Below are 26,395 nucleotides of genomic sequence, written 5' to 3'. Positions count from 1 at the left end.
CTTCTCCCCCTCTCCTCTGCCCTGGTGAGGCTTCATCTGGAGTTCTGTGTCCAGTTCTGGGCTCCCTAGCTCAAGAAGGACAGACAACTTCTGCAAAGAGTCCAGAGCAGGGCCACCAAGATGATCAAGGGACTGAAGCATCTTCCCTATGAGGAAAGGCTGCAGGATCTGGGGTTGTTTAGCCTAGAAAAGAGAAGACTGAGGGGGGAACCTCATTAACACTTAAAAGTATTAGAAAAGTGTATGTCAAGAGGATGAGACAACAGAAAAAAGTGCCATCCCAAGTGACAGAACTAGGGGTAATGGACAAAAGCTGGAATGTAAAAAAGTTTCACATAAACATAAGGAAGAACTTGAACTTTCCTGTTAGGGTGAGGGAGCCCTGGCACAGGCTGGCCAGGGTGGGTGTGGGGTCTCCTTCTCCGGAAGTTTTCAAAACCTGCGTGGATGCATTTCTGTACAACTTGATCAAGGTGAACCTGCTTCAGCAGGTAGTTGGAGTGGATGATGTTTAGAGGTCCCTTCCAACCTCTACCAAACTATGATTGTAAACAACCATCTAGGACTGTACAATGTCCACAGGTTACAAGGCCAACGACACTTGAAGTCCTAAGTATCAAGAATATCTTCTATAACCAGCAAAACAGATAATTTTAAGACTTGCTGCATCTCCAATTTAAAGATTTTCTTTACATTTCTTACCAAGGAAGCCTGTTCTATTTCTCTCTCAAAGAACAGTTCTATTCAACCTTTAAAGAATGAGTCAACACAATTGAACTGCTTTCCTGCTTTCAAGATTGACAAAAGCTCTACGATTCCATGAAAAACTCTGTCCCTTACTATTTCTGCTAAATTTCCAGGCGGGTCACAGTAGAGTTATGTTGTCCTTACCTTGTAAAATAGTATGTCACAACAGCCCCTGCTACTGTCATCTGCTGACAGGCTAGGATAAACTCGCTGATCCAGATGAGTCCCACTACATGGTACCACCACATATATTTCAAAGGACCTACCATCCGAAATTCAACAAATCCTTCTTCATTTGGGATAGGACTACCTAGAAAAAAATGAGGGTAAAAACAGAAATGAGCCTTACATCAACTCAGAAAGAAGGAAGCTCATGGTATTAACAGTTCATAACCACCTGAAGCAGAACTCCTCTAGCTTCTACTAATAGTTCTAACTGTCATGTTTAGGAAGATATTATTCATAAGGAAGATATAGCTTTTGAGAAAATCAGTACAAGGGCATTTTGAAAAAGGACTAAAAGAATTCTTTGAGTATAGTCACAATCCTGCAACACTTGCTTTAATTTTTAGCCACATGGTGAAAATTTCGAAAACTAATCACCATCAAGTACAAATAAACATAAGAGAAGTCTGCTTCAGTCATTCTTAACTTCAGTCTGCTGCTCTGTTGAAATTATATGTACAGTGAGAATCAACATTAAATGTCATAGCTCCTTACATCTAGATGTCAATGCTAACAATTACTTTTGTTTTCTTTATGGCAACTCTTTGTGCATGTACTTCAACAGATCTGTAGCTTTGGAGGTATTTACTAACATAAGGAGCAGCTTTAGAGGTTCTAAAATAAAACAACTATTTCAAACATTCAGAAGCTCATTGACTCTTTGTCTAATCTGAGTAGAGGTATCATATACTGAGACTGGCAGCACATGCCACAACCCTCCTAGAATAAGTCCTCTTTCAATGTGTTAACTCACATTGAGATGTTTCATCTTATAGAACAGTTACATGAACATTCTGAAAAATGATGACATTCTGAAAAATACTGAAAGCATCATCACATGTATAAAATTCTTACCTTAAAAAACATTGTTTCGACTTCACATAGATAGCACCTTCTCCACCTTATTAGCTATGCTTTCAAACTTATATTAAAAAAAGAAATCAGTATTTTCTTGGGAATAAACTGAACTATTGAAATAATTTTGGGTTTAGTGAACAAGCTCTTCGTAAGTGTAGGCTGCTTCTCACACACAGCTAACATACACTTTTCAGTTCTCCTATTTGGATTGAAAAGATCTGGCCCTATTTGCACAAAATTTTGTTTAACTGCTATCAGTGAAGATACTGAGTGCATATAAAGCTAAAAGCATAAATCAGTCTTTGCAGAATCAAAGCCAATCAAAGAGTTCTGCCAGTGAAATTTAATGCCAGTCTAAATTCTGCCACAAATTTAATCCCTATGCAAAGGTTTTTAACTTGCAGAGCGAAGCACGGGACTGACACATAACTCACTTCCAGAGGTGAACATATTCTGCACATAGCGCAGAATGTAATGGAAACTAAAAATGTCAATAGTGATGAGAACAATAACACATCAATTCTATTACCTCCACCCCTCACTAAGACTTCAGGCTATGAAAGAAAAAATATTTATCTTGTATTATCCTAAAACAGCTCTGTGACCTGAAACATTGCTACTTTCGATCGCAGTATACAATAAGTTTCAAAATTCTACAGTTTTAATAATGAGTGATGGTCTCCGTTGCTTACAACTTAATGCAAAGTAACACAGACATCTCCCATTTAAAAAAACAGTTGCTAGGTTTGTCTCCTGAAGTAACTAAGATCTGGATCTATAGGACTGAGTAATTCTGGAAGTTCTTGTCACACCCTGAACAGAAACAATTACTCTCATATTATATTCTCTTCACAGCAGGCATAAATTGAAAACATGCTGTCTGCTCTCAGAATCGAGCATCAGAAGAGCAGAAAATTCTCCCTAATAATCCTAGATAATGCCAGATTAATACTGGGCAGTTTTGAAACACTGAAAACTACTTCCAGTATATTTATGTTTTGAGAGATGGTCATTGTGTGCAACACTTCTCTCATTACTATGTCTTCAGCTGTGTGAGAACTGGCTACAATACAATACTCCATGACATCAGCTGAAAGATTACACTGGTTTTAACCTGTCTGTAAAATTAGAGGGTATTATTTGGAAAATTGTTGTAGAAGTCTTATTAATGGAGTTTTGTGGTTTGCAACATGCAAACTCACATCAAATAAAAAAGCCAGCCTAAGGCAGAAAGTAATGTACTGGGAATGCAGACTCAAATGCACAACAGCTTTCTTGAAACAACTGCTTTGATGTCGCTGACACAGAGAAGGACAGAAACATAATACATGAGTTTTTTCTTTTAGGGGTTCGTTCCCATGTACTTTTAACTAGCTCTACCTGAAATCATAAGAGAATCAAGTGGGATTTATTTAAAATAAGCCTGGTAGCTGCTTACCTGTAGTACCAAGAAAAAGCAGGACTGTGATCCAGTATGTCCAGAAGAGGATAAGCACAAAGAATGTCCAAAATGGCTGGAAGACTAGCAGCGGCAGGTGAATGAAGACCTTGCCGGCCACATGGAACAAGGCAATGGTGAGAGCTACTCGCTTGCGCATAATTAACATTATCAAGAACAAGATAACCTAGAGGAAGAAGTTTCCATATCCCATTTTAGAGAGTTGAAAAATAAGTCAGTTATCATTTTGCACAGCTAGAATATTCAAACACAGCAAATTAACATGTTCTGTCAATAAGATCACAAAATCAAAATGTAAAACCTCCATCAGCTTCTTCTGGCGATGTTATTTTCCAAATTACACTTTTAGGGAATTCCAATATCATAATTATGTATTCGGAATCATCATCAAACCCAGGCTGATGAAGTTAGACCAGATTCTATCCAAAACTGTGTTTTACAAAGCACTGAAAATAGCAAGATTTAACAAAACTATAATTCAACATTTACATTTGAGCACAGCATGGTGATCTGGTCATGTACATGAGTCAAACATTGTCACGTTTTAGCAGTAAAGGCAGCTACTCCAAAACAAACAGTAAGGTCTCAAGAAACAAAACTGATTTAGTAATCAGTGTTAGCATTTCCAGTCTCTGTGATCCTTCTGTAAATGGAAAAAGTTTAGGAACCACAGATTTCAGATGTAGGAATGGTCTAAGGACTTTCAAAGAAACTAAAACAACTAAGTACCTCTGAACTGAAAACCAAAGAAAAATCTCGTAAGTGAAATTGGATTGGGAATCCAACATTGTACCTACTTTTGGAGGTCTCTGTGGACATTTTACAGTAGAGGAGAGTAGCTGCAGGGTTGGGAACTCTCTCCCGACTCAAAAACAGATATCAGGAAACAAAAGTAAATGTAAAAAACACAAAACAAACCAAACAACCAAACAAAAATCACTTCAACAGAGCTTCCAGTAGAAATAAACTCCTTAAAAATGTGTTCAGTATAAACCTTTCACTGGAATAAACCACTAGGAAGACAGAAAAAAACCTAAAAAGATGTAGTCATTAGCAAAGCATACCGAGAAGACTGTAGCTGAAATGGCATAAATCAGGAGAGCCTGAAGATTGTCTTTGGCTATTTGAGTCTCAACAGCAGATATTCGTTGCTTAGCATAAAGCCACCACAGGACTCCTGTACCACCTATGTTTCAGAGAAAAAAGAAGAGGATAAATCAAAGATGCTCCTTCCATGTGATGTACCTATACTACCTATTACCAAAGAAATTAAACAGTTTCCTCTTTTTAAGTCTAGTCTGGTGCAGAATACTCAAGGGCACTGATGCTTAACCAAACAGGAACTTCAGAGTAGGGAGAAGTGCTTAGTTTTCCTCTGTTGCCTTCTTCTCAAGTGGATATACTCCACACACTATGACTACTTAAGAGACTCTGTTGTATTGTGAAGTTCATGGGCAGCCCTAATAAAGATCGCAGCTCCCATTAGACAGGCAACAGAGAAGCAAAAAGATAAATAAAGCATTATATGGTAGCATGTATGTATACACGTATACAATAAGGCAGTATTATAAGGAGAAATAATTTAAGGAGGAGGAACAGAGAAGAACTTTTGGTTTAGGATGCAAAATAAAAAAAGGAAGAAAAGAAGGAACTTACAGCTCCTGGGAAGACTGAGAAGGAACAGCCCTGATGCTGAAAATGGCAACTGAGGTCAATGATGCATAGATACACCTGCATTAGACAGTGCCTTTTGTGCACTGGAAAAATCAACATTATATTGGCACAAGAGGCCAATATAATGAGAGGTACTGTCTTCTAACCCCTGTTATGAAATTCTAGCTTTATGGACAGAATATCATTCTCCTATTCTAGCTACAACTTTTCTAAGGTACAACTTTGCTTAAACACGGGACTGTAGCCCCTCAGGAAGAGAACCTTTTCTCTCTCGTATGCTTTTTCTTTTTTATTTTCTTTTGAGTATCCTTCTGTGCTCTGTTATTATTTCTGAATCAGCTGCATAGGCTGATCTAGAGATCATAAGACTTTGCTGAAGATACTCCATTCAGGCCTAAAATGGAGGATGCTCTTTTGGCATCTCATAACCAAACAGGAAATACAGAATAAGCAGTATGTCTCATAACTGACATGCTGTTATTCAGTCTGTGTAGTGGATGTGATTTTTTTAGAGCATAGTAACAGATTGTAATAAGATAAGTCATTCAACTCTTTCAATCAACACAGTTGCTCAGCTTCTAAGGAGAATATAATTTTTTTTAAAATCAATTTTTTTCCTTTTATGTGGTCACAGATCCTGAGACCAGTAGGCAGAAAAAACAAGTGATCCTGAAAAAACATAGTCTGATGATTTTTGTCCATCTCTTGCAGTCACAAACTGCAAGAATTAAATAGCTAGTCTTTGTAATTCAATTATTCTATTTTTGTTCCTTCCTCCTTTTGTTGCTTCCTCTCCTCAAGAACAATCTTAGACACATCTACAGCACCTCACAGAGCATTGAAAGGACTGAAAGAGTTGATGAATATGGCAGGGTTGTATGAACACATCTACATCCTAAGGTTCTCTGAGGCTGCAGAAGGAATAGTTGCCCTTTGGTTCCTGCATACTTGAGTGTGCCCAGTGGATGGATAATACCTCACATACACAGACTGGCTGCCTTGCTGACAGGTTCAGAAGGCAGGTTAAGAAGCATGCAACTTTTAGGGCTGGGCCTCAAGTGCAGTGAGGAGTATCTCACACTGCCTATGTGGGCTCCAGTGAGATGGGCTGACAAGAAGCTTGCCAGCCAAGCAGGGTGTGCAGCAAATCTCTAAGGAACAACTTGCTCTCTGGGAGAGGACTGCAATTACCAAGGTGGCATTTTTTTGATGTATATCTTGCAAGCAACTCAAAGAAAGCTAAAGGGAAATGCATGATCCAAGATCTGTCTATATTGTAGCTGGTCTGAGGACATGGAGCACAAAGACTAGGACCAGTTACTCAGAAACTGGGAAACAAACAAGACTTACCAAGTGATCCCAGAATGACCAGAACTGTTAAAATCCAGACAAGTACTCTTGAAATGTATCTGATTATGACCATCAAAATCATGGACAACACTGCAAAAGAAGACAAATAAAATGAGCAGAGCAACTATGTCAAGCAGATATAGCCTTCCTGATTCTCCCACTGCACTAACTATTTTCAAAGAAGATTTTGAGACACATTTCTTTTCTGAGCATTACAAACTCACTGCACAGACAGTTAAGGAAACTAGGCATCTCTATAACTTCTGCTTTGAAGCTGCTTATTAAAACAAAGAGAGCACAAACACATTTACATGGTACATTAAATACAAGACATTAATGCATACATATAGAGATGTATTTAGACAATGACAAAACAGAGAGTAAGACATGACAGTAGTACAGTTTGGTAATGTGAGCACACCTCCTGAGGACCAGAGCTGAATTTGCACCTAAATACACTTGTCAAACAAGTGCAGATATTGTGACACTTGTGTATTTCAAAATCTCATGCCAGTCAAAAGTAAAAAAAAAAAAATGAATCAACATTCAAAATTAGTTGTTTAACAAGCTTTGTTCATATAGTTCCACTGTCATACAGGAATGGCATGTTTAAAAGCCCCCTACACTTTCAGCCAATTAACATTTAGTGAGTAGTGTAAGTACATGCACATATTTTTCACATATACGTGTGTACAGCGGTTACCTGAAAGCCATTCAAATGTCGCTTTCTGAATCACATAATCTTACCCATTGTTTAAAAATAAATTTTGTTTAACTTTGAAGGTATGAAAAATATTTTTAAAATAAGCTGTATGGAAAACTCTTACTAACTTCTGACTAACTGAACAGTAGCACTGCTAATCAGCCACTAGCTCTCATATTCTGAACAGTCCTATCCTTATTATCAAATACTGCAGCTGTCAAGATAGAAAAATAAACAGCTTTCCAGTATTAGTTTAAAAGATACTGATTATTCCCTTGTGGTTTGTTTTTGTTTTTTTTTTAAAATAGTATCTGACATCCCCTCCTCTTTTTTTTTTTTTTTTTAACCACAGAGGCAGACTGAAAAAAAAATGACTACTTTATCTGGTGCCGCTTCACAGTGTTTCTAAAACACCTGCTGCCCATATACATGACTTGTATCTGGAGCCTCTCAATTTAGAATTTCTGATTTCACCCTTGGTAGGAGTTAAATAAGACCCATTAGGAGTGTAATTTACGGGGGTGAGTAGCGTTCCACCTTAATTCATAAGACTGTTAAAACAGCACCTCAGTCTACTTCAGTGTATCATGCTATTGGACAGAGGCACCTTGCAACTGTAGAAACGATTCGGCATCTCTGTACTGCTTGGAATTTCCAGTTCTTCAGACAGGTTTTCAAAGGCCTGAGGTTTCTAATTTTGGTGGCAGGGGAATAAAGAGGCAACATACAATACAATAAACGGGCATCTAAGTTTCTTGTTTTCTCTCTGAAAGTTCTCATGCCCCTGCATAAGTACGTTAAATGAAACAAACTAAAACCCCTACAAAACAAGAAGGGGGTGCTACTGTGCATTTCTCATCCTGTCCTTTTTGTTTGGAAAGAGTTTATTTTTACTTGGGTTGGTAAAAGTTGAGTATTACAAATGGAAAAGGACAATAATATAATAAAAAATCGGGATAATGGGTATACCCTGTAAACTACACCAAAACTGTTGGATAAACAACAGCCACACATCCTCCACCTCATAATCAGTGGAAGATGAGAAAAACCAGGAATGTATATATATATATATATATATCTATATATATATTGCTTCTCCATAAGTTACCCATCTGTCAAACAAAATTTTAGAAGAGCATTCTGAGTCATTTTCTAAGGACTCATTACTATCATACATGTTTTTTGTGGTTAGAGGGTGTTAACAATCTCCTAATGCAGTACTAAGAAATAGCTAGTAATGAGAAAAACAATTACCTAGTGATAATAAGCAAAGTCCCATTATAATCTCTTTGCTGGTCATAACTCCACTAATCAGTCTGTGTAAGACACTACTGTCACTGACAAGGGTGATCAGGGCCTCTGCAAACTTGGCATAGCAGGAAATGTTCACAGGAGCACAGCGATGGAAGAATGGAATAGGTGCACTGGTGACACAAGAAAAAAAAATCAGAAAAAAAAATTACTCCTACTTAATATAAATGCCACATCAACACACAAATGAAAGGTGAACAGATGCAACCATTCCACCCTCATAACATCCTAACTAGAACCTAGGTGTTGAATGCACAAATGCTGCTGGAATGAGGATGATCATAATGGCAAGTGATGCAGTTCTTACAAGTAACCCAGTGAGGCTGGAGTGCACAGCCCAATAGGAAATTATTACCCTCCCACCTTAAATGCCAAAGCTCAGAAAATACGTGTTCCTATTTCTCCTTAAATGTCTCTCATTCAAGTTTCAGGTAGTGAACCAGCAGCTGAAACAATGCCTTTGTCATGCTAGAATGGGATACTGGCCTCATATTTGCAAGTAAACAAATCCCAGAATGACAATACTCTTCTTGTAGGCAAACATTTTATGCTGAAAGACATCAGCACTTGTAACGGCTGACAAGTAAAACCAATGTATTTATTCTTAGTCTTTCCCCATACTAAACTTGCTCTTATATTGAAGATTACAATTACAGTGCTTACTTTCATTAACTTTGTTAAAATTATGCACTCCACTCTTTGCAAAACATGTAAAGATGCCTCCATTGTTTCATTATTTCTGAACTGCTTTGAAAACAAGCTCCCCAAAAATACTGACACTGTACATTGAATTTTGCAGAATGCTCAGAAGAGCCTGTTATCAAGTCCATCAGAGGAATACACAAGAGAGTTAAAACCACACTTTATAGGTGGGTAATTTTGTTTTCCAAATGCTTCCCACTCAGTAGTTGCCTTTCTCGCTCTTGAACTGTCAGATGTCAAAGCAGATTGTTAAAACTTTCAATCAATCTTACCTATTACACTTCAGGCACATGTTCCATGAATTACACGTTCCTTCATGTAATTATATCCAGTGAAACAAATGTCTTTCTTATAAAGTTAGTCTTTTCTTCTCAACTCTGTATTTGTTTCACCCTGCCCAACCTTCCTTACTTAAAAGATTTCAGTGGCCTGGAGCAGCCATGCACATAATCTTTTGCAGTTTCCCCATTCTAGCAATGACCTTCAAACTGGCAATTTTCTGTATTCAACAATTATTTGTTAAGCCTTTGCAAAATTCTAACCCTAATTTTAAACACAGTGAGTAAACTAGCTGCCTTAAGCACACCCTTTCTATGCATTGTTGTTTTGGTTTTTTGTGGTTTTTTTGTACAAGGATGACATGCTGAAAACCGTTAGCATATAATTATTCTGTACAGATTTGTGGAGAAATTAATGATCAGCTGCTATACCTAGGTAATTAGTAGAGACCAGATTTTTGTTTGAAGTGACTGACAATTGTAAATTGCATCATCTTAAACTTACTATGTTGATTAGGGAAATGCATATAGAGATGGATCTTATTAATATTTACAGATATCTAAAGGGTGGGTGTCAGCAGTTTGGGGCACCCTTTTTTTCTGTTGTATCCTGCAACAGGACAAAGGGTAATGGGATGAAGCTGGAACACAAAAAGTTCCATTTAAATATAAGAAAAATATATTTTACTGTTTAAAGGGTGACAGAGCAGGGGAACAGGCTGCCCAGAGGGGTTGTGGAGTCTCCTTCCTTGGAGGTCTTCAAGACCCACCTGGATGTGTTCCTATGCAACCTTATCTAGGTTAACCTGCTTCTGCAGGGGTTTGGACTAGATGATCTCTAAAGGTCCCTTCCAACCCCTACCATTCTATGATTCTGTGATATTGATGACCTCTTTTGGGTAGGGATGAAGACAAGAGCTAACTAAGCACAGCAAAGTTAACTGTGAGTAGTCTCAGCTGTTAAAAAACAAATGAAACTCATAATGGTGGCCACCCTACTTAAAAGGTGGCCCATTATCCCCAAAGCCTCTTACACCATAACTTATTTTGGAATATGCAGCATACTGCAATTCATTATATGCAGTACTACTGGAAAAGACTGAAATTGGAGAGGTTTATTTAATTGTTAAGGCCTGGAGCATCTAGAAGTCAATATCAGTAACAAAGCTCAAATTTTGAGCCAGGAGTAGGCAAAGGACTGTCATTTCTGCATCTAAGTATGACAATATCCACTTTGAACAGTGGAACTAACAGGATTAAAATCACACTCCAACAGAGGCAAACATTCTTTTTGTGTACTGAAGTTTATTTTACTCATCTAGTGTCCCTTAAGCTACAGCAATTTCTTTACACATTTCATGTTACCTATTTTCATGTTCAATGATTCATTTCTAACTTTGTTGTAATTATTTTTTTTAAAAAAGAAGAGGCTAGTGGTACCTTTGAGTTTTCTTGAGAAAATGGGACTCCTGAGAAGTTCCTTTTTGAGATCTGCTGCTGTTTCAGTGTTTGTGACTGAATGAGTAGCTGAGGTAAGGTGTCTTGTTTAACAAAATATTAAACAATAGATCTGTTCTCCATGATCTGTGCTGTTTTATATGACCTCTGGATTATAACTTCATATGTTACATACTGTAACAGAATTATAAGCTTCTGTGAATAACAACCTGATGCTTAATCACAAAAAAAGAGCAACTAAAGTTCAAGCCAGCAGACGAAAGTGTTAAAAATTGTATTTTTATAGCAATATTCATGAAGTTATGAGATCTATCTGATTGTTGAAGTGCAAGATTTCAGAGGAAATCTTTTTCCTCTCACTACTACACACATGGCCATATACAGCAATTTGTGTTTGGGAGACCTGGCTGTAATGCCACTGTGATTTGCTCTTTATAACCTCTACATGGCAGCCTCTTGTTCATCAGTTAGTTGACAGATAAATGCTGCAGGAAAAAGCTGGATAGGTCTTCCACTAGGGTCCTCTAAACAGCAAAGTCATGCTCTACTGTAGGACTCGAAGATTTTTAGAGTCTCTTCCAACCCCTACATTTCTATGATTCTATGATATTGAAGCTGAGATATGCTAGGCATACATCGCTAGCCACATTGCTAGACCACACTGCTGTGTCAAAGTTGGACATAATATTTTCAAGCTGGAGGATCAGAATCCATTGAGAGGCGGAGTGGCAACTGAAGGGTGTTAAATCTGGTCAATGGACAGTCCTTGCAGAATATGCTACCTCCATCCCATGGGCCTAATGGGAATTAAATGATGGTTCATGTCTCTTGACAGATTAAATCTGAAAGCAGGAGTATTAGGTAAGTTCTCTCTGAATTCTTCAGCCTACAGGATGTTGGGTTTTCATTTGTCTCCACAGCATTCCATTTCCCCTCCAAATTATGCTAATTTAATAATTTAACTATTAAAATCTGAGAAATACAGTAGTTTACAGATACAATATTATCCTTTTTTTTGGTCTTAGGGCATTAAGTTCAGATTTTTCAACATAAAAACATTAAAACATATTGTACATTTTAATCATACCAAATAAGAAAGGGAAAATACTCAACCTATGCAATGGCTTTTCAAAAATAACTGTTGAGGTAGTTTTGGTGAGGAATTTACATAGTGTCATTAGAGCTCTGACACATTGTTCTATCCTTCTGTTTTCTTATTAAGCTATATTCAATCAGACTGAATAACATGGGAACACACAGTGAGAAAAGTCAATATAATTCTCACAAAAATTACGACTGACAAGCCTTTTCAGTATGCAAAAGCTGGCACTGGAGTTTTCATTTGTTTTTGTATTATAGCTATAACAGCTGGTTAGCTGCATGGAATATTAATCTGCTGTGGGGAAAAGGAAAAAAAAAGTTAACAATCCAAGTTGCTACTTGTAGTCACTACAATACAAAAAAAAATTATTCACTGGAGAGGCTACCATGCAGACAAATAATCAGAGTTTTCAGAGCTGACATAATTATAACACTTAATAAAACCATAACAGAAGACTAGGCATAGGAAAAGACTGTGCAGTTACAATCCACTACTGAATATGTTTGAGAAGCTAAATTTTGAGAAAGCACAACAGGGTTCTTCTTCAGTGAGTGGAATTACTGACAGAAGGGTGTGCACAACAGCAAATGGATCAATTATTTTCTCAGCAATCTTCATTTCCATAGGTCCAGACTGCACAGTCAGTAGAGTTTCTGGAGCCACCAACTTTTCCATCCTACTTCACAAAAAGCAGTCTAAATTTTAAACTGTAACTCAAATTGATCTGTTTATACAACAAGGCCCTCTTTTTAGGCCTCATATTAGTAATCTGGGGACTGAAAGAAGAAAAAAATGAAGCAATTTGATAAATCTGACTGGGCAAGGTAAGGTATAAGACATGAACGCTACAGAGAGCTGTGTCAACATATCCTTTTTCCTCACAAAGTGTTCCATAATTGTCACTGATCTGCATTGCTGAGAGGCAGCTGGCTAGAGGGTGAAAGACAGTAACACAGCTGATACTCAGCACAGTGTCAATTTACCAGCTCAATCCTCTCAGCAACATGCACATGGATAGGTTGTGTTTTTCCTTAAGAGTTGCTTTCATAATCTTAAAAAAACATGTGGCAACAATACACTAAAACATTCTCCTGTAAGACAGTATAAATCTGTGCTGCATGTTTTCTAAGTAACTGTCACAGAACAAATCTCTGCTCTCTCCAACCCCAGTCAGAAAAGATGTTAATATTACCTCTCTGGAACGGGGTATTTCGGACATAACTTGGCAGCCCTTGGGTCTGTAGTGTATTCTGATGGCTGTAGTTCATAGCTACACAGAGTGGATCCTGTTAAGAGGGAAAAAAAATTTATATTGGTGGGCGGGGAAAACTCCACTATTCTTATTCTTTGTAAATGCCATTAAAACTGATGCAAGTCCTGATACTGTGGCTCCTCAAGTTATTGCTGCAAAGTTATGCTACAGTTCCTCCTGTAACAGAAGTCAAGCCCACAGCAGGCTTCAGTGTAGCAGAACAACAGTCTCCATCTAGCTTTGGGTCTTCCAACAGTTGTGTGTGCAAGTCGAAAAGGTTAATAATCCACAATGCAATGTAAAAAGAGGGACACAAAGCACTTTGAAGTCACCCTCCCCTGCTACTTCATCACTTTTTTTATATTTTTCATGGTTTGTAACACAAGACTATTGTCTTCTATTATTGAAAGCAACATGCAAGTGTTTTTTCTTTTTGGGTTTTTTTTTTTTCCCTTTTTGTGTGTTTTCAAAATACAAATCTCCCTATAGACTTCCAGGAGAGCAACAGAGGAAGCAAACTACTTAAGTTAGAAAGTTGGATGAAAACTAATACAAGCTCTGCAATAGATGTCCAAAACTTTTAACAAAACTGAAGTTTCTCCATAAACAAATTGGTACAACACAATAAAGTTCAAGTTGCCCACAACAAAATTAAAATAGAATTTCAGGTATCCTTAACAACTGACACTTGCTCAAAGGAAGTACATTACTCAAATGGACCTCATTCCATTTGTCTACAATCAAGGTAACAAATATCTCAATCAGTGCTTCTAGGAATATTTGCAACTGCCAAATTAGGTTGGAGCAGTGACCTTCGCAGAAACTGGAGGAAAAGGTAAGAAAGACTCCAATAGTATAAACTGCTTATCCAAAGATGAGTTTTTTGCTAAAAGATTGCTCACTCCCCATTGCAAGGTTTTTGGAAAACATACCCTTTAGTGTCATTTTTTCTTACATAATAAACTATATAAATATTCAATATTTAAATTGTAAAAGTGTCCTCTCCAGAAATATTTGTGGCAGAGTTCAACAAACTGTATCTGGATAATACATCCACACTTCTATCCAAAATAAAGCAAGACTTTTGTCTAAGAGCCTTATTTTGACTTGAGTGACACTTAAGCATTATTTGTAGAAACTGTAGATAATTATTTGCAGAAATTTTGTTTACCATTGCCACATTGCTACCTCTACAAAGAAACATCTTCTATTTACAAACTGAGAGAGAAGACATAGCAGCTGATCAGGCTATCCCATGCATTCTCTGGAACACTACTTAAATACCACTTCTATGAATTAGGGGCTAGTCAAAAACACCAAATACACCTGTGAAGAAAGTTAAGACATCCCGTAAAGAGAAGGTATCAGGTAAAACATTTTTATACTTCTACTTGTTTATGTGAAAAATGTGGCACCAGACAAACATAGTACCTAAAAGTAATTATTCTTCTTCTTAGAGAAAATGCTGTATACTTCTGCAAAATCTTGAAATATATTCTTGCCAATACAAGAACTTTGGATCAAGTACATTTAAAAACAGCTCCAGAATCTGATGGAGGGAAAGCAACTGAATCACATGTTTATCTTATGAAAAGGGTGAAAACAAATATTGCAGTTATTTACATTTGTTATATTTTGCATTGAATATACACCAAAATCTAAGTTATAAAGACAGTCACCAGCCATTGTATGTGTCCAGGTGCCCAAGATGGCAAATAGCATCCTGACTTGTATCAGAAATAGTGTGACCAGCAGGACCAGTGCAGTGATTATGCCCGCATATGCCAGCACTAACATCTCCAATACTGTGTCCAGTATTGGGCCTCTCACTACAAGGATGCTGAGGTGCTAGAGCATATTCAGAGATGGGTAACAAAGCTGGTGAAGGGTCTGGAGTACAAGTCTTATGAGGAACAGCTGAGGGAACTGAGGTTGTTTAGTCTGGAGGAGGCTGAGGGGAGACATGATCGCTCTCTAAAACTACCCGAAAGGAGGTTGTAGTGAGGTGGGGGTCAGTCTCTTTTCTCAAGTGATAGGATGAGAGGACATGGCCTGAAGTTGTGCAAGGAGAGGTTTAGATTGGATATTAGGAAAAATTTCTTCATCTAAAGGGTTGTCAAGCACTGGAACAGGCTGCTAAGGGAAGTGGATGAGTCACCATCACAGAGGGTATTTAAAATATATATAGACATGATGCTTAGGGATATGGTTTAGCGGTATACTTGGCAGTTTATGTTGCGACTAAACAATCTTAAAGGTAATTTCCAACCTAAATGAATTCTATTCTCTGAATATATGACAAGAAGTCCTATAGGAAAAAAGAGTAGAGAGCTGTTAAGTGGACAGATTCAAGACAGAATACAGAATGTTTGATGATAGCTTGGTTGTTTTACCATTCAAAACTACAGTGCTGAACTACAGATAAGTATCTTATGCAGAGGCCTCCACACCTAAACAAGCATAAGATAAATGGCTGACTGGTGGATGCTTATGCTCTCTTGTGACTTCTAGCAGTCCAGGCAGGAGAGAAAAACAGTAAGCCAAGGAAGTCCAAGGCTCTTTGCACAAATGTCTATCCAAAGACCTTCTGTTTTGTTCACAAGTATAAGCTATTCAAAATCGAATGCCAGATCCTGATCTGCACACAAGTCACAAGCCATTAAAGTAGGACTTGTAGACTAGGGTATGCCAACAAACCCCCGGCTGCAGAGGAAACTTGAGACACTTTGCCAAGTCCTTCTGGACCCCAAGTGTATATATATTCACAGAACCACAGATTCTGGAAGAGACCTCTAGAGACTATCTAGTCCAACCCTCTTGCCAAAGCAGGTCCACCTCAATCAGGTTGTACAGGAACATGTCCAGGCAGGTTTTTAAAACCTCCAGAAAAGGAGACACTGCACCTGGGCCAAGGCTCCCTCACCCTTAAAGGAAAGAAGTTTTTCCTTAGGTTTAAGTGGAACTTTTTGTCTTCCAGCTTTTGCATATTACCCCTTGTCCTGTCAATGGACAGTACAAAAAAAAAGTGCTGCTCCACTCTCTTGACATACGCCTTTTAAATACTTCTAAGCATTAATTCTTCAGGCTGAACAGCCGCAGTTCCTGCAGCCATTCCTCATAAGGAAGATGCTCCAGTCCCCATATCACCTTGATGGCCCTCCACTGGACTCTTATCTACAAGTTCCCTGTCCCTCTTGAGCTGGGGAGCCCAGAACTGGACACAGGACTCAGATGAGTCCTCACCAGGGGAGAAGAGAGAGGGAGGAGAACCTCCCTCAGCCTGCTGGCCACGCTCTTGATGCATCTGAGGATGCCAGCGGCCTTGGCCCATGAGGGCACATTGCTGGTTCATATTTAGTTTGTTTATTCCTTCATGTCATGCAATGAAGCAGTGGATATTCTGGTGGCCACTATCTCTTGCTTGGGAATTGCTCTTGGGGCTCCTTTGGATCTTCTTCCTTCAGCTGTCTATCTCATATGGTGTGCTTCTTTGGACTCCCAGCCCAGCACAAAAATATTTTCATAAAGCTTATCAAACAAGAGACATTAACCACAATGCATCTAAAGGAACTACATGTCCTAAAGCTGAAATAATGTCCATAAGATTTATTTATTCTTTTATCTTACATAATCAGGTAGAACAAGTTTTTACTATTCCCATAAATATTTTTTCTTTACATTTTGAAAATCTTCCAGCTTCTCCAAATATGTGCTTGAGTAATGTACCACTTCACATGAAACTTAAACTCATATCTTAACAAAAGTGTCCCTGTACATCAATAAATAAAAGTTTGAATTTTGTAAGCTGAAAGTGGGAAGAATAGCCTGTTTTGCCAAATCTTTCCCACCAGATTAGTTGTTCTGGGTTAGGAGAGTCTGTCTTAGCATGAGTCTTATTGCTGCCTGAATTTGCAAAGCCTGGAAAAGTTTAAGGACGAATTGGAATCATCTACCTTGCTGAGATCATTAGTTTACCACAGACACTAGTATTATTCCTAAATTACTATCACTTGCATTTCAAAAACATTATGGGTAGAATTCACAGACCAAACTAAAGAATGATTAAAGTAATGCACTCTTTGCTTCCTACAGTAATGCACATATATCATCATTAAGCAAATTATATCAAACTCTTCTACAAGTACTGGATTTGAGATCCCAACATGTTGTAGCCTTAAAGAGAAACACTTCTGAATTATGCAGAGCAATAGTTGCCAGGCTACTGGTGAGCACACAGTCCCACAGTACTGTATTTGGTGCCTTCACCTACAAAATGATATCCTGGAGACATAACACAGCTTCTGGTCCGTGGTTTCTTTTTCATGAATAGAGTTGCTCCAGTCATTGGGATATTTTGGGGACTGGGGCAAGGTATCTCAAAATTTCCTTTCAACTTCAATCTAGCTTTAGGAATGACAACCACCATTTCCTTTAAAATCTTTTTCCTGTTTTGGGTAGCCTTGGATTAGTACAGAGCCAAACGGCCATTATCTCTGGCATTCCTAAAAACAGCTACATTTAGCACAAGTAATGTAAGGATGCTGTAGAAAGCCAGGACAAAGCTGGAGGACCAAACTCTTTCTTCAAAGATTCTTTCCGACTGAGAAGGTAAATTACCAAAGGTCTTGTGCACTCAGAGGACGCAGCATACAGAAGAAGAAGAAGACATTACTCTGCTTTCCACAGCTGTACAGTAAATAGCAAGTTCTATAATACCTTGAGCTGGTTAGATAAAACTACTTTTAGAGACCAGAGCTCCAGAACAGTTTTCCTTCCTGTATTTGCTATGTTGTAAATAAACACACAAAACCCCTGCTACATCAGCATCACTATCAAACTTTACAGCTTGAGAAATGGTAAGACTGCCTAAGTCATCCACTAAGAGGAGTGCTACACAGAGGACACCACTGACATTGATACTGCCTGAATGACAGTGGTGGAAAACACACCAGTGATTCTGAGGCCCATTCTGAGCTGCTCAGCAGTGCTTATCCACATATCAACATCGTTAGCAGGAATTAAGCAAGGACTTTCAGATACAAAAACATGGACTTACATTCAGAGTAAAGCAGTTAAGCTGAAAAATTCAGAGCTATGTAGAGATACCTGGGATAGCTTCAATACTAGAAGCAGAATACTCAGGAGCACGTTCTGCGTATTTTAAGCACAGCTCCATGCGGGTCCTCATACACCTTTTCACAGGCAAAGAACTGCCTGAGAGACTAGAAACCACAGTTTTGGTAAGATAATTTATATGATCTTCCATGTATGGTCTCACCTTTCTGAGTCTGACTAGCAGTATGGATCTGTTGTGCACATACATGCCATAACTAACTCCTAAAAGATAATATGAGGAGGCAGAGATTAGAGATAAACTCAACATCCAAAGCATTCTCTCCTTCTCAAGCAACATCCTACTAGCTCACCAGTAACATTAAGTCTTCTAATACAGGAAACTATGTAATCACAGGTGTAGATGTGTACAGAAATGGTAGCAGGAATGAGGCTGTTTAAATTACAACTACTGGCTTCTGTTTTTGGCCCACTGCCAACTCCTATTGACTTCTGGGTGCTGTATGACTAAATGTCATGAATTAAAGTCTTGGTAACATTGTGAATATATGACTCAGATAATTATGCTTGACCAATCCACACAATACAAGCTTGACAGAGGTGGAGTTCACTGATATTCAAGAAGGACAAGGCTTTCAGACTCCCATAAGGATGAAATTCTTAACACTTTTCTCACTCCAAAGCTTGCTTCAAATCTATTTGTCAAACTTTATCAGCTCTAAACTGTAAATCCAAACCACATTACTAATTCAAAGCTTCAAGCAATGAGACAGCTTAGTATGCTACCAATAACTGCATATTATCTTAGCATATCATGGACTAGCACATGTCATAGAAAAGTGGAAGCTTAAGACACTAGCTCATGTATCTGTATGGAATTCCACTGAAAATTCCACAGCCAAAAAATACAGAACAGGAAGGGGGCCAAGTCATACTTCCTCAGAAGACGGTACACTGCTATACATTGCTGACTTCTGACAGTAACAGAGAACAGTGTGGCATGACCTCGGAAAAAGTGTGCTTGCAGAGAGTAATAACAACACCCCTTCTTTACAAACTCCTGCCAAGTGGAAAAATGTTCAGGTCATCATGAAAGGAAATGCAGCAGTGCTGAGCAGACTTTATTCATTCTTTGGTTTGACAACTATATTATACCCTGTCTACAACTACAGGAAGCAATTCTACTCAGAACATAAACACTAAGAATACATAAAATTTAGGCTTTAGGTATAAATTTCCTATTTGTCTGTAGTTTTTTAGCATAACAGAAACATTCCAGAAGCAGACAAGATGCTTCATTTAGGAAGGAAGTAGGATTTAGCTGTCCATAGATTAGCAGAACTAGAAGTATCTGTAGAAATCAGTCTTTTCATGTGATCATCCTTGTTTTCCTTCCCAGTATGTGTATACACACTGAGAATATATATATATGTGCATGCAAGTAAAAAGAGTTATGAAAACACTTTAAGAAAACACAAGAAAAAGCCAAAATACAGCATTTATGGTGCCAACAGAGCATGAGTTTACACAAAGTACAGTCCCTATTTTTTTCACTTCACAACTAATATACATTACACTTTTGGACAACGTTGTGCCTCCACATAATCCTCTCTATCCTCAGTAGCTTCACAATATCTTTCTCAAATAGCAATAACCCTTTTAAAGTAAAACACGTAACATGTATAACAATGACCATTTCCCATCCCTTCATTCTACAGGCTTTCCTTTCCATTTGACATTTTACTCCACTGCCATTTCTATCAGATTTTTTTCATGTAAATTCTAAATAATTCAGTAGCTGCAGCAAGATTTATTACTCCACTGTTCCTTGCTCTTTCCAAATGGTTTATTAATGTAATCAATAACACAACACAGTATTACTGGAGAACTCCATGTTCAGACACTTTCTGTCGTGAAAATTATTTCTTTCTGACTAGAAGATCCATTTCCATCACAAGAAAACCCTAATGGGCAGTTTGGTAACAAGGTAGAGTTGCAGTGGATGACTCCATCTCTCTAAATCAGTCATTCAAGCAATGACAGTCAAAACTAACATATCCAAGTTCCCAAAGATCTAGTGGTGCAGAACCTCTTTAACTGTAAGATCTTATAACTAACACGGTACAATAGGCTTCAGGGAAATTATGAGTAGAGGTTTGTGTTTTAATCATCACACTTTAACTAAAAAAGTATGTGGGGGGAATGAGAAGAGAAGAAAAATGTCAGAAGCTGTCAGAAGCTGATGTAACTGCTATTTCTAAGACAAGCACAATACTAACTGCAAAGACTTACTTTCCTGCACATGAGGGTGTTGTTATCTTCAGACAAAAGAAAATTCTCTTCATTTCCACTATGGTTCCTTCCCATAGCTCGGAGACGACTTGCTCTGACTTACACAGGCTGATTTGCTTTATTGACTTCTTTCAGGTCAGTATCTGTAGCAGACACAATGTAGCTTTACCTCTGGCGCTAAGTCCACCTGGACCTCAACCAGCCTGGCCTAGCTACAGAAATCTGACAACAAAGATGCCTGTCAATATGCTGTAAAATACACATTTCACTTAGGTTCCTAAATCTGCATCAAGTCATTTACACAACAGATAGGAATACTAATTCCTACAATGATCAATCACTATAGTTATCAATGAATTAAACACAATATAAATTATGGCCAAGTGTTAACTGTTTCTTTTTAATAATGATATTTCACTATTCATTTGGCACAGTCTTACATGAATTATATCCTCAAGGATATAGGAAAATACATTGTCAATTCCTTGAAAACAGCAATGCAATATTTCATGGACATTAAGTTTTTCAATCAGCTTTCTGGAAAAAACAGCTTTCAGTCACACTACTCAAAATTTATAATTTTTTAAGTGAGAAGATCAACAAATACTCCATTCCTGAGGTGTTGTACCAGGTGAGAAGAAAATCCTGGAGAGACCAGCATCAGCCAGTTCACATACACAGCATTCTCACTTTTGTCTAACCCATAGCTCTAAAAGCCTAAGCATGGCTGTGTGAGAGCACCATTAAAACATGTCCTCAGACAACACTGCACATTTTTGCATCATATCCAGGAGCTGCTGCAGAACATTCCTCTATTTTACAACTTGCACCTTTGCATGGGATGAAGATCTGATTAGTCAATGGCCTAATTTTTAACTTCCTCTTTTCCTCCTGTTGTAAAAGGTCCCAACTGGTTCCTAAGTTTCAATTATTCTGAATGGACTGAAGATGCATACTTGTTTTTCCTAAAATCAGACAGGCTTTGTGAGAGACAGACTTTTGGGAAGGTACCATAAATGCAGGACTTGACTTTGGGAAACCAAGTGGTGTGGGGTAGAAGTGAAGTTACTGTCTTAAAATGGTGCAGAGTTGTTCACCAAATCAGTTCCTTTTCCCAATTACAGCAGAATAGCAAGTACCTTATTACTGATTCAGGAAGCCAAAAGACTGCTTTGTCATGAAATGATCTTCGTGCCTCCAGCAAGCATTTTGCCTGCCCTAAAGGTTTATTTATACTCTTGCTTACAGAAAAATACGAGCTGTACTGCACAATAAGTAAGAGCTCTGCCATAACTGCTCTAAACCTTAGGGGTTGGCAATTTTGCCATGTTGTGTACAGGCAATCAAATGCCTGTCCCACTTTAGGAAAGATATATATGCTAAGCTAGCTGGAAGATAATACTTGCTATTGATAAAATCAGTTATCAATATAAAAATGCTGTAGTATGAAATCCATTTTCATAGCTACAAAGCAGCTCTCGGAAAAATTATTCAGTTTACTGAGTAAAATACTAATTTGATACTATTTCACTGTTCTTGCACTATTGCAAGGATGCATCATGCTTGAACTTTTACTATATATACGTATACACACACACAGCCCCCCCATTTAAGGTGATGAATACTTCAACTTCTCATTTGCTTCAAATTACCACTTTTTTGGATGCATTTGCACAGGTTGTTGAACATTTAAGCAGAAACATAACCAAGAGGATGACAATATTTCTCTGAACTGTCGGACTCCAGTCCAACACAGTTCACACACACAAGGAAAGCTCAGTTTAGTTGAGCACCTCTTTTTGATAAGCCTAACATCATATAAAGAATATCAGGAACTGAACAGATTAATGACTCAGTTCTACTGTAACATCAGGTTTCATACTTTTGACTGAGCTTCTCTAAATTGCAAAAATTGAATCTGATATTAATTTACTTTTTAAAAAAAAATATTTAGGTTTTAAAATTTAAAACACTACAGGATATACAGTTAGAATGGAGAATCATGAAGACAAGGCATAGCATGTTTTAGGAAGAGCAGGTTTTGGTGTACTTTAAGAGATAGATATACTGAACATAATCCATTAATATGATCATTTACTTGGGAAAAAAACAGTTTGTGCTAAAACAAGGTATGACTGCATTTCACCATTTCAAAAGGTACTTGACGAAAATTCCCCTACTAATCACCTTGACTTCATAACAACTTCTAACTGGCCTGCACCAGTTAAGGAAAACATAGCATGCTCAGATAAGGGGTAAAGAATAAAACTGTAGATATTGTCTTGTTTCACAGGGGGCTTGTATTTGAGAACAGTGCACTCATCACATGAGAAAGCTCCCACTCTCCAACCACTCACTGCCCTGTGCTGGCACAGTTACTTGTGCAGCTCCATGTATGCTGTAAGACCACATGGACAGTTCAGCTCCCTGAACCATCTTGGCCTGTGCAGACATTGAGGTGTGCAGGCACAATGCCGTGTGAGACACAAGGGCATGAACAGTTTCCTAGAGCTACTTCAACTCACTCTGCTTTCAAACCAGAAGTACTCACATAACCTCTGTCAAACAGAAATCACAGAATCTTAAGGGTTTGAAGGGATCTCAAAACATCATCAAAGTTCAACCCCACTGTGAGAGTAGGACCTCCTAGAGTACATCACACAAATCAAAATTTCATTTCCCTCTATAGAAAGTACTAAGTTTCACTGCTTTGAACTTGTCACTCAGAATAACTTAACATTAATCAAATATCTTGCAAAAAAGTCTTACTGCAGCATTTTAAAAGATTAAGTAGGAAAGTTTAGGACAAAATGCTCCCACTTGAATAGCTGAAACCCCATGAAATTTCCTCAAATTAAGTTCTTATCTTTCCTTTCCTTTGGAAGGTCCAAAAGTTGGTTGCCTCTCAGTTAATTCCATACAGTGTTAAAATAACTCAGCAAGTAGAATTAGTATTACTACTACAGAGAAAAAGTTCTGCTCTTAAGGAAGATGAGGTACAATATTTCATTTGTTTATAGTTATTCTTTACCCTTCTTTCAAAAAGAAAAGTGTAAGAAAACAAAAAATCCCCAACCAGGAACTGCATTGTGGCATTGAATGAAAGCAGGAATATTTTCATGCCCACAGTCATATGCTGCAGCAAGTTCTGTTCAATAGCAGTACTTCTCTCACTAACCCCATGTATAAGAACATTTCAGCAGCATTACTGTGGAGCAGCAGTATCAGAACGTTTCTGTAGGAGCTGAGAACATACTCTGCAGTTAGGCATTTTCTCAAATTTTTGTTACATATTGTACTCCTGTTTTAACAATGAGCTTTCAAAACTGTCTAAGATGTGAGAGAATAGAAGCATATTAATACTGTAAGATTTGGTAAACTTTTATGTTAATAAAAATTTAACATTGTTTCTACTGATATTTCTTAAAACATACATCATTTTTAGTTCAGCTAGTAAACAAGTCTTTTTTTAATCCTATGAAAATATCTGGTACATGAACAAACCAGACATGGTTTTTGCATACCATTAGTTTCTGCAAATTTCTGTATATCTGCCAGAGTTTTTAGTTCTTTCCTTGGACAAGTTGATACACATAAAGCAAGAGACTTGATTCTCTGATGTACTAGATCAATGTTGCATGGATCCAAGAAGAAGACATATCTAGAGAAGAAAAAAAGCAGGTAAATGATTTCTATTTTAATTAATAATCACACAGAACAAAATCAATTTCATTTCAAACTAAACGATTTGGCTGAGACTAACATTCACACTACCCTCACACACAAGGAATTTGATACTACCATAATCAGATGAGTCAAAAGAATTAATGTACTCAACAAGCACCACAAATATATGGACATTTATATATTTCCAAATTACACAGAAAGAATATCTAACCCTACCAGATTCAATGCCATTCAAATGATGTTGTTCATAAAAACAGGAGCACTTCTACCATGACTCTTCACAGACACCAGTCTAAATATTCACAAACAAAGCTTAGCTCCAACCTTAAACTTGACTTCAAGACTTCCAACTTTTTCCAAAAAGACCCAATAAATCCCATAAAGTTACATTTATGCTGAAAAAAGCACAAAGTCCTTGGTTATTTTAATGAATACACAGTAATAACAGTAATTAAGAACTGCTTTTTGGTTTAGATTGATTTTCCACACCATTGGTCCATAGGACTGAGCAGGTTACTTTAGTATTTATTTTAAAATAAAAATGTTCAAGTAGAACTATCTAATATTCAAGTACAGTATTTTAAAGAGATTCCTTTTGCTAACATTCCATGATGAATCACTGTCATTTAAAAACCTAATGCATGAAGTACATGGTAGCTTCCTAGCTAACATCTCATGGCTATACACATTTCATCACATGTTAAACTCTACAGCATTGTCCATTCATGCTACAATACAGACACAGAATTTTTTTTTATTCTGATGTTCAGCAAGCCTTTTAAATTCCTATAATTCCATTGATACACCGTGCACTGAAACACTCTCTTCATATTATCTAACATCATCACAGAAAAACACCAAACTCCCACATAAAATGCCATTTCTATTTTTGCAGTCCTCACAATAGGAATTCATTCTGTAATCAGTAAAAATCCCTCTGCTCTAAGAAAGTATTTAGGTTCTGCCTTAACACTTTCTGTCTATACATCAATTACTGCCTAACTTTCCTCCACAGAAAGGCTGTTCTAGTATCCAGACCCAGTATGTGAAAAATAGTAGTACTTCAGACAGTCTTACTTCCTGGAAGTCCATCAGACCCCAATTAATCTGTGTCATCTGTATCAACTGTTATGTAGTAATTGACAACTTGCTTGTTCATATCTCTATAAAACCAGGACTCCACAGATCATGGAAGTATAAGAAGCAAGTGTAAATATGAAAAATTCTGAAAGAAGGTGAAGTCAGTGGGACTGTGTCAGCTACCGTGCATGGACACTGCAAGTGCTGCAAGGATTAAGTGGCAGCTACTGGGAAGACCAGTGTAATGGATTTGGTGCCAGCAGTTGGAGTCAGTTGAACAATTTTGGTGTCCCAGGTCTGTGGCTTTAGCTACCAAAGAGCGTGAAGCCTCAGTGCCTGCACCTGGGCACGACTTGCTCTTGGCCACCAGCCACTGAGGTAGAAGCAACGTGGGCCCTCCAAAAAAATCAGTTATAGAGGAGAAACACTCAGCATGGGTCACAGCCCATATACTGCTGGCTGTTGACACGGGCTGAGCCTGTTGGCAGGTACCTTCCCCAAAGCAGGTATATGTATGTGTAAACTCCAGTAAACATCAGTAAACTCCAAGCTTTACCAGCTGACAAGTAGGAGGTTCTGGTGTTAGGTGGTCAGAGGGTCTGTGTGGGTATATGGGGAGACCTATGAGTATGAGTTGAGTTAGTGTTTGCTAAGTGAGCACCAAGTGGGACCAGCTGCATGGGGAGGAACTGTGAGGAAGGTAAGGGCCCTGGGACTGGGGCAGCATACTGAGTAGGCAGAGGAGCTGTGCTGATACTTGGGGGAATCCATAAACCTGCAACTGCTTGTAAATCTGGAGAACATCATATGTGTGGCCTGCCCTAGCAACCTTTTGTCTCTACCTGCCCATGAGTAGGAGAGGACGTGGCTATCTGTGCTTGTGCCTATGCAAGTCCCACATTGTACGCACTGCTGAAGGCAGCACCTTGTCAGTGCCAGTCTGTGTAACCAGCTGTGTCAGTGATTGATGTGTGTCTGTCCATCCACATCCCCCAGCCCAGGCAAGAGACCTTGGGTCTTGGGATTTATCAGGCTGGGCTCCAGTGGCTGGACAGGAGGCTCCTCTCAATGTCCCTTAACACATATTACCTAAGGAAACCACATCAGGAATGATGGCATTAACAAACTAGTATCCAGCACACTT

The 26,395-nt window shown here is 38.1% G+C and overlaps 1 protein-coding gene across 2 annotated transcripts in view; it reads right to left on the bottom strand.

Annotated features, from left to right (window-relative positions):
• Positions 1 to 26,395, bottom strand: part of SLC44A1 (solute carrier family 44 member 1) — a 77,552-nt gene that overhangs the window by 19,630 nt on the left and 31,527 nt on the right. For both annotated transcript variants that reach the window (XM_062018321.1, XM_062018320.1), the window contains exons 4-10: positions 24,009 to 24,145; positions 13,060 to 13,153; positions 8,271 to 8,440; positions 6,314 to 6,403; positions 4,354 to 4,475; positions 3,269 to 3,455; positions 892 to 1,057 (exon numbers count right to left, since the gene is read on the bottom strand). In XM_062018321.1, coding sequence (XP_061874305.1) covers positions 892 to 1,057; positions 3,269 to 3,455; positions 4,354 to 4,475; positions 6,314 to 6,403; positions 8,271 to 8,440; positions 13,060 to 13,153; positions 24,009 to 24,145 — 966 coding nt within the window. The remainder of the gene's footprint in view (positions 1 to 891; positions 1,058 to 3,268; positions 3,456 to 4,353; positions 4,476 to 6,313; positions 6,404 to 8,270; positions 8,441 to 13,059; positions 13,154 to 24,008; positions 24,146 to 26,395) is intronic.

The sequence above is a fragment of the Colius striatus genome, chromosome Z (assembly GCF_028858725.1).
Source record: "Colius striatus isolate bColStr4 chromosome Z, bColStr4.1.hap1, whole genome shotgun sequence".
Classification (NCBI taxonomy): Eukaryota; Metazoa; Chordata; class Aves; order Coliiformes; family Coliidae; genus Colius; species Colius striatus.
Note: the sequence above shows the minus strand (reverse complement) of the source record. Positions and strands in the feature narration are given on the sequence as shown.